The sequence below is a fragment of the Nansenia antarctica genome (genome assembly GCF_963989245.1).
Source record: "Nansenia antarctica genome assembly, chromosome: 5".
NCBI classification, from domain to species: domain Eukaryota; kingdom Metazoa; phylum Chordata; class Actinopteri; order Argentiniformes; family Microstomatidae; genus Nansenia; species Nansenia antarctica.
In genome coordinates, this window is record NC_137690.1 from 6340928 (window position 1) to 6349304 (window position 8377).

Genomic DNA, 8377 nt, shown 5'->3' on the forward strand with positions numbered 1-8377 from the left:
GACCCTAAACCTAACCCTGTTCCTGAACCTCACCCTAACCCTAAACCTGACCCTGACCCTAACCCTGACCCTAACCCTAACCCTGACCCTAACCCTGACCCTGATCCTAACCCTGACCCTGATCCTAACCCTGACCCTAACCATAACCCTAACCCTGACCCTAACCCTGATCCTAACCCTGACCCTGACCCTGACCCTGACCCTGACCCTAACCCTAACCCTAACCCTGACCCTAACCCTAACCCTGATCCTAACCCTGATCCTAACCCTAAACCTAACCCTGATCCTAACCCTGATCCTAACCCTAAACCTAACCCTGACCCTAACCCTGACCCTAACCCTGACCCTGTGATAAACAACACTGAACCCCAAGGATCTAGAAGGTCTGGGTCTAGATGGTCTATCCCAGCACTTGACAGGTGCCCGGCCTGTTATCAAGTCCACAGGTAGTTTACAGAAGGTAAAACAAGTATATTAAAAAAAAACTTTTTAAGAATTGCTTGGTTACAACAATTGCAATACAACAAGTACAATCATACAATCAGGAGTCTCAAGTTTTCTGGTGATTTCTCCTCCATCTTGAGTCCCACAATGCACCTGGGCGCACGCAAGGATTGCGGCCGTAAAACATGATGATGTCACTTCCTCTTCCTCCATGATTAGTGTTTCAGTGGGAGTGTGCTGTTTGCTGGTAAGGCCACGGTGTCAACAGCTATGGTCTGTTCTTTAGTAAGTGCTTCCCTATGTGGTTTCAGTACTACTACTACTACTACTACTACTACTACTACTACTACTACTATTACTACTACGAATAATAATAATAATAATAATAATAATTCATTGGATTTACATGTCTAGACACCCAAAGCACTTACATTGTAAGGCGGGACCTCAACTCATCACCCACTTCGGTGATGCTACACACAGCAGCCATTATGTGCCAGAAAGTTCACCACACATCAGCTGTCAGAGGTCAGGTGAGTGACGAGTCATGGTACGGAGGGCTCGGCCATCCACTGTTCAGCCTAAGGGCTCTGCTGTCTACTGGTCGGCCTGAGAGAGCCTCATCTCTCACGTAGGCACGTATACAACAGTATATATGTGCGTATATGCCGTTTAGCTGACGCTTTTCATCCAAAGCGACTTACATTGCAGTGAGTGCGTACATTTTTCAGCATATATGGTCCCGGTGGGAATTGAACCCACAACCTAAGCGTTGTCACCAACTGAGCCACAGAGGACAGTTACTGCTGCTGTTGGCTCCCTGTTCAGAGGAGTCTTGGAGGGGATGATGTGGCCACAGAGGGACAACCAGGGAGGGACAGTGATCCACAGAGACAAGATGGGGGGGGGGACAGAGAGTCAGGTATTTCAGTCAGATTGTGTTCAGAGCGACCAGAGGATGATCTTTAGAACGCTCCGACAAGTCAGGCTTTGTAGAGACGTGCTGGAAGATGGAAGTGTGTTACAGTCCTGTATGAGCGTGTGTGTGTAAAATGTCTATGAATAACATCACACTCCTTTATTGATTTTTCTTCCATCCTTCTGTTCTCCCGCCCCCTCTCGTCTACATTCATCCCCAGTAAAAAAAACAAAAAACACACTGTCCCCCTTCTTCCTCTCTCCCCCTTCTTCCTCTCTCCCCGTGTCCCTCAGAAAACCGGCTCCTGCACCGTGCGGTACATCTGCAGCGACGTCACCTCCACGTCCTGTTGCTTGGAGTTCTGCGGCCGCCCGGTGGGGCTGTAACCCGCGGAGCGTCCCATGGGGCTGAACCCGGTGGCGCGCCCCGCCGAGGAGGCGAAGGCGGTGGCGCGCGTGACGGCGGGCCGGCGCAGGAAGCGCCCCGAGGTCACCAGGTCGCCGTAGCCCTGCGCGTGGGAGAAGGCGTAGCCCGAACGGCGGGAGCTGGTGCGCCGTATCCGCGTGCGCCGCGTCGGGGGAGGGGGGGCCGCTTTGGCCTGCCTTACCTTGAACATCACCTGGGGGGGAGGGGGGAGGGGTGAGTGGTGAGGGGGAGGGAAGGAGAGAGGGGAATAGAGCCGGGAGGGAGAGGGGAATAGAGGGGGGAGGGTGGAGGGTTGAAGGGGGAGGGAATGGGAAGGGGAAGAGAGGGTGGAGGGGGAGGGTGGAAGTAGAGTAGAAGAGAGGGTGGAGGGGGAGGGTGGAAGGAGAGTAGAAGAGAGGGTGGAGGGGGAGGATGGAAGGAGAGTAGAAGAGAGGGTGGAGGGGGAGGGTTGAAGGAGAGGGGAAGAGAGGGTGGAGGGGGAGGGTGGATGGGGAGAGGGAAGGGGGTGGGGGAGTCAGAGAATGAGACAAGATGAGATAGATGGGATATTTTTTTTAAGTGGATGACATGTTTTTTTTAAGCTGGAGTAGGGTTCTAGTTAAGGTTGACTAGTGGTTCTAGTTAAGGTTGACTAGTGGTTCTAGTTGAGGTTGACTAGTGGTTCTAGTTAAGGTTGACTAGTGGTTCTAGTTAAGGTTGATCTGTCTGATTTCCACTCAGGCAGTCTGGTTCTGAGACTCATCCATGGCTGGTTTGAGGAAGCCTCTTAGACAGGGGCGGCGCTAGGGGGTGGCTACTGGGGCTCAAGCCCCGGATGTTTTCTGAAAAGCCCCGAATGTTTTACTTAAAAAAAAAAAAAAAAAAAAAAAAAAAAAAACTCCCGTGAGTAACGTGCAGTACCGGAGTCCAACAGAGAGGCAGCAGCTGCGCGACATTAGCCTGCATACTGCGTAGCCTACCCTGCCCTGAAGAAGAAGTGATCTCAATCAGTGCCTGACTTGCAAAATTGTAAGGATGGATATCCCAAAGTTGTTTTCAACAAAACAAGCGCCAAGAACTGTTGCAGCAGCCGTATCAGCAGCTGACAACAATGACGTCACCAGCAGTGATGACATAGATGATGTTTCAGGTTTGTGAATCTTATTAGAAAGGTGACTGACTCACTGACACTACTTTTCCGGTTTGCTAATGCTAGCTGGCTATCATAACATAACGTTATGTTATAATGAAAATGAAACATAGCAAGGTACTGTTACGGTACATGGTAAGAAATCAAACAAAGGATAATACTTATACAAATAAAGTGAATAACAGGCTGATAGTCTTTGATATCTGCACTCTGGTTGACTGAGTAACAAGTGAAAAAGAATGATGTAACGTTAATGTTACAGCTAGTAAACATGGAGTAACCACATTAAGTATGCCCTTATGGTAGTATGTATGTATACAGAACATGACTCAAATCTATCCTAAGATGTAACGCTAACTAACTAAGTTTGTTTAATGTCCCAGGGGGGATTTGATTTCACAGTACTATACACAGGCCAACAATACATGTAATATATCGTCATATAACACAGGACAAGACTCTAAATACAATATAAGTGGTGAGCACAGAGTCTGCCCTGATATACATACTGTAACATAACTAGCCTCAGCCCATCAATTATGTAATTCTATACAAATATAAATGATGGTGACTGACAGGGGGAGCTACGTGTGCTGACCTCCCTCTGTGCCCAGAACCACCACAATTAGTTTGCTTCATTAAAGGGTGTGAATTTATATGTGTTTTCCAGTGCCTTTTGTCCGCTTTAAGGTGGTGGTAAGTTGAAGGTTGAAGGCAATATAATGTGCGCGCTAAGCCCCGGATCTCCTACGATCTTAAATCCGCCCCTGCTCTTAGAACTATGGATCCAGCCAGTGGAGGCTGGTGGAAGTAGAATTTGTGTGATTGGTCACTGGTCCTACCTTGTCATTGATGGTGGGGCGGAGTTGGATGACCAGGAAGCGGTAGGCCACAACAGGAAGTACACACAAGATGGAGGTGAGGAGGATGGTCAGCCACACGTTGGACTGGCTCAGAGTGTTCCTCCCCGTGCCTGACACACACACACACACACACACACACACACACACACACACACACACACACACACACACACACACACACACACACACACACACACACACACACACACACACACTAGTGTGAATGAGGTGAATGGCTCTGATCCATCATATTGTATTAACTACTTTAGTTTTGATGGAACTGTTGAATTAAATTAAACTAAAGCGAAGTGGTGTGAAGAGGTGTGGCGTGAAGTATAGTGAGGGCAGGAGAGGTTTGGTGGAGGTCGAAATCAACACCCGTTGACACCATCCGATTTCAGGCAGCCTCCCTTGGTGAGGCCGGGCCTCTACTCACCGATGAAGGGGAAGGAGGATGGGAAGATGAGGTACGCCCCGTTGCTGTACATGGTGAAGGTGACAGCGAAGTACATGGCCAGACTGCCCCAGATGAACAGCTGGTTCACCGCGGTCCAGTAGGACATGTCCAGGCCCACCTACACACACAGGAACCAGAACCATCTTTATGTTCAGGCCCACCTACACACATGACATGTCCAGACCCATCTACACACATGACATGTCCAGACCCATCTACACACATGACATGTCCAGGCCCACCTACACACACAGGAACCAGAACCAGACACATCTTTATGGTGGAGTGTTTTTGTATGTTTTAGGGCATTTTTGCATTCTCTGATAGAGACAGTAGAGATTGACAGGAAGGATGGGTGAGAGAGAGAGAGAGAGAGAGAGAGAGAGAAGGGATGACATCCTTTGATTTCTACCTCCACCAGCCCCCCCTGGTTCAAAGTAAGCCTCTTGGAGACCAGGGGGGAGGCGAGCGGAGGTAGAAATCAGAGGACGGGATCATTGTAATGCACGGAACGGAACGAGGAACGGTATCAACACATTCAAACCGTTCCTCGTTCCTCATTCCATTACATTGCATTACAACGATTTCTACCTCCACCAGCCTCCTTTCCCTGGTTGGGTCCATATCCCATGATGCTCTTTGCATGGCCTAGCTAGCTGCTAGCATACCTGGACCGAGACGGCGATGAGCAGACAGGTCTGAGCCAGCAGGGCGAAGGACTGGTAGTCGGCGATGTCCTTCCCATCGTCCCTCACCGTGTCGTACATGGCCGCGTAGGGGATGAAGAAGAGCACTATGGAGCTGTACACGCTGTGGAGGGCGCACTTGAAGAAAGCCGTCTTGCTGAAGTACAGGTTCAGCTGGCCAGGGACGTAGAGCTGCGGGTACTGGAAGCTCCACACTTCGTTCACGTCCTGGACAGCAGGGGGAGACAGAGAGTACAGAGAAACGTGAGTACTGATTCTGTCTTTTTGTTTAAACAGGAAGTGGATTTAGAGCGGATTGTCATTCATAACAGCGCAATAGGGGAGCAGACACACACACACACACACACACACACACACACACACACACACACACACCCTTACCTGGTCAAACAGACTCATGCCTAGCACAGGTAGTGCTGTGTACACCAGATTATACAACGTGATGAACCATTCGTCATACACCGTCTGAAAGGAAAATAAGAGTCTTTTTGGCATTGTATGTGCTTGACTCTAAATAAAGGCTAGTTTCTTTGGGTGATTATTATTATTATTACTATTTACTTATTGGAGGAATTACAACCCCACCTGTCTCTCCTGTCACTCACCTGTGCCGAGAAGCCACAGAAGAAGGCGTACCAGAAGTGCAGAAAGGTGAAGGTGAAGTTCTTGTAGAAGAAGTAGCGCAGGAACTTGCACATGCGCAGGTAGGACCAGCGGCCGTGCACCAGCAGGAGGCGCTGTAGGAAACGGAACTGAGCGAAGGAGTAGTCACTGGAGAGGACCGCCTGCATGCCCTCCTGCCCTGAGATACCCACACCTATATGGGCCGCTGGAGGGAGGGAGGGAGAGAGAGAGGGGGGAGGGAGGGAGGAGGAGAGGGAGAGAGGGTGAGAAGGGGAGGGAAGAGATGGTGAGAGGGGAGGGAAGGGAGAGAGGGGCGAGGGGAGGAGAGGGAGAGAGAGGGGAGGGGAGGGGAGGGAGAGAGGGGGGAGGGAGACAGAGAGAAAGGAAGGAGAGATTGATCACCAAAACATTTACATTTTTTAAATTTATTTATTTATTGCAGACCAGTATGAGAGCTGTGTAAGGGCCTGCGCTGCCTCCACCTCGCCGCCTGTTTACCTTTGATCATGCTGACATCGTTGGCTCCGTCTCCGATGGCCAGAGTGACGGCCCGCTTGTACTTCTTGACCAGCTCCACCACCTGGGCCTTCTGCAGGGGCGTGACCCGGCAGCAGATCACCGTCTTACACATGCAGGCCGTCCGCAGAAACTCCAGCTCCATACTCCTCTCCAGAGCATAGGCCTGGGAACAGGGGGGGACGGGGGGCAGTCAGATGGATCCTACTAATCATCCCAAACAACCATAAACCACCACAAACAGGTACCCAAACAACCACAAACAGGGAGCTAAAAGTATCCAAAAAGTACCCCAAACAACCACAAACAGGGAGCTAAAAGTACCCCAAAAGTATCCCAAACAACCACAAACAGGGAGCTAAAAGTACCCCAAAAGTATCCCAAACAACCACAAACAGGTAGCTAAAAGTACCCCAAAAGTACCCCAAACAACCACAAACAGGGTTGAAAGGAAATGGAACTAAAATATATTTTTTACGATTAAATAACTAACATTCCACAGCACTACCTTCGTAAAAAAGAGGAGCAGAGAGTCAGGGAGTAAGAAAGAGAAGTTTGAGAGAGGCGGAACATAAAAGGGGAATTAAAATAGAAACAGAGATATAGACAGAGATAGAGGAAGAGAAGGAGAGGAAGAGAGAAAAGATATGGATGATAGCTTGGATGGATGATAGCTTGTCTCTCCCTGTATATCTCACCAGACTGTGTCCGTTGATGACGAGGCCGTACTCCCCCTTCACCTCCTCGTCCTCGACCACTTTCCGCCCTTTACCCAGAGTCCTCTGCGGCACGAAGACCATGTCATCCACTGCGTCTGGTTTCATGGTGGTCCGAGCATTCCTGGTCAGAAAGCCAAAACACTGATATGTTATCTATCTTGTGTATTTTTGGATGTAAAACATGTTTTTTTTAAACAATGATTATGTGACCTCACTGCCTCTGGATCCAGCCCCTGGCCTGAGTGCACATACTGTATACTCTTTGTAAGCATTGACTATGTGAAGCCACTTCCTCTGACCTCAGTTCCTGTCTGACGTCTTCTGGCGTGTTGGCGGACACAATGAAGATGTCGTTCATCTCCTCCCGCAGCATGTTGCACGCGTAGCCGATGTTCTCGGCCGTCTCTATAAGAAACACACCATGTCACATGATACAGACCACAGACAGACCGTGTCACATGACGGAAACAGACCATGTCACATGACCCAAACAGACCACAGACAGACCCATGTCACATGATGGAAAGAGACCATGTCACATGTCCCAAACAGACCATGTCACATGACCCAAACAGACCACAGATAGACCATGTCACATGACCCAAACAGACCACAGACAGACCATGTCACATGACCCAAACAGACCACAAGCAGACCATGTAACATGACCCAAACAGACCACAGACAGACCATGTTACATGACCTAAACAGACCATGTCACATGACACAAACAGACTGTCACATGACCCAATCAGACCACAAACAGACCATGTCACATGACCCAATCAGACCATGTCACATGACCCAATCAGACCATGTCACACGACACAAACAGACCATGTCACATGACCCAAACAGACCATGTGTCAATGTATACATTATAACTGGTATTATTCCCCGTTTCACATGAATGAATAATGTGTTGTGAGTGGGAGGACCTAACCCCTGATCTCTCTGTATAAAGATAAGTGTAGATAGGCTGTGTGTGTGTGTGTGTGTGTGTGTGTGTGTGTGTGTGTGACTGTGTGTGTGTGAGTGTGTGTGTGTGTGTGTGTGACTGTGTGTGTGTGTGAGAGTGTGTGTGTGTGTGTGTGTGTGTGTGTGTGTGTGTCTTGGAGGGATAATAAAAAAAGTCATATTTTGTGATAATGGAAAACAAAGTAGCTCTTCTAGGTGAAGTACCTTGTTTGTCTCCTGTCAGCACCCAGATCTTGATGTCAGCTTTGGCCAGCTGCTCGATGGTCTCAGGCACGCCATCCTGCAGCTTATCCTCTACAGCAGTAGCACCCAGCAACTGCACGGACACACACACACACACACACACACACACACACACACACAGACACAGACACAGACACAGACACAGACACAGACACAGACACACACACACACACACACACACACACACACAGAACGATTAAGACATAAACTTAAATTCAGACATAGGAGTTAGAGTGGTAGATTGACAGTTTAAACAAAAACCATAAAGATGAAACGAGACTTGTCCAGATACAGACAGAGCTGAAACCAGCGGCGTGTGATGCCTTTAGAGGAGTCATTTCCAATCCCTCTC

At 49.1% G+C, this 8377-nt stretch overlaps 1 protein-coding gene across 2 annotated transcripts in view; it reads right to left on the bottom strand.

Moving 5' to 3' along the window:
• Window positions 1–375: 375 nt before the first annotated feature.
• Window positions 376–8377, bottom strand: part of atp8b5a (ATPase phospholipid transporting 8B5a) — a 57553-nt gene continuing 49551 nt past the window's right edge. For both annotated transcript variants that reach the window (XM_080532090.1, XM_080532091.1), the window contains 10 exons: window positions 7987–8098; window positions 7104–7209; window positions 6784–6925; window positions 6068–6251; window positions 5551–5774; window positions 5327–5410; window positions 4907–5152; window positions 4218–4356; window positions 3761–3891; window positions 376–1982 (listed from right to left, as the gene is read on the bottom strand). In XM_080532090.1, coding sequence (XP_080388216.1) covers window positions 1653–1982; window positions 3761–3891; window positions 4218–4356; window positions 4907–5152; window positions 5327–5410; window positions 5551–5774; window positions 6068–6251; window positions 6784–6925; window positions 7104–7209; window positions 7987–8098 — 1698 coding nt within the window. In that variant the 3' untranslated portion in view covers window positions 376–1652. The remainder of the gene's footprint in view (window positions 1983–3760; window positions 3892–4217; window positions 4357–4906; window positions 5153–5326; window positions 5411–5550; window positions 5775–6067; window positions 6252–6783; window positions 6926–7103; window positions 7210–7986; window positions 8099–8377) is intronic.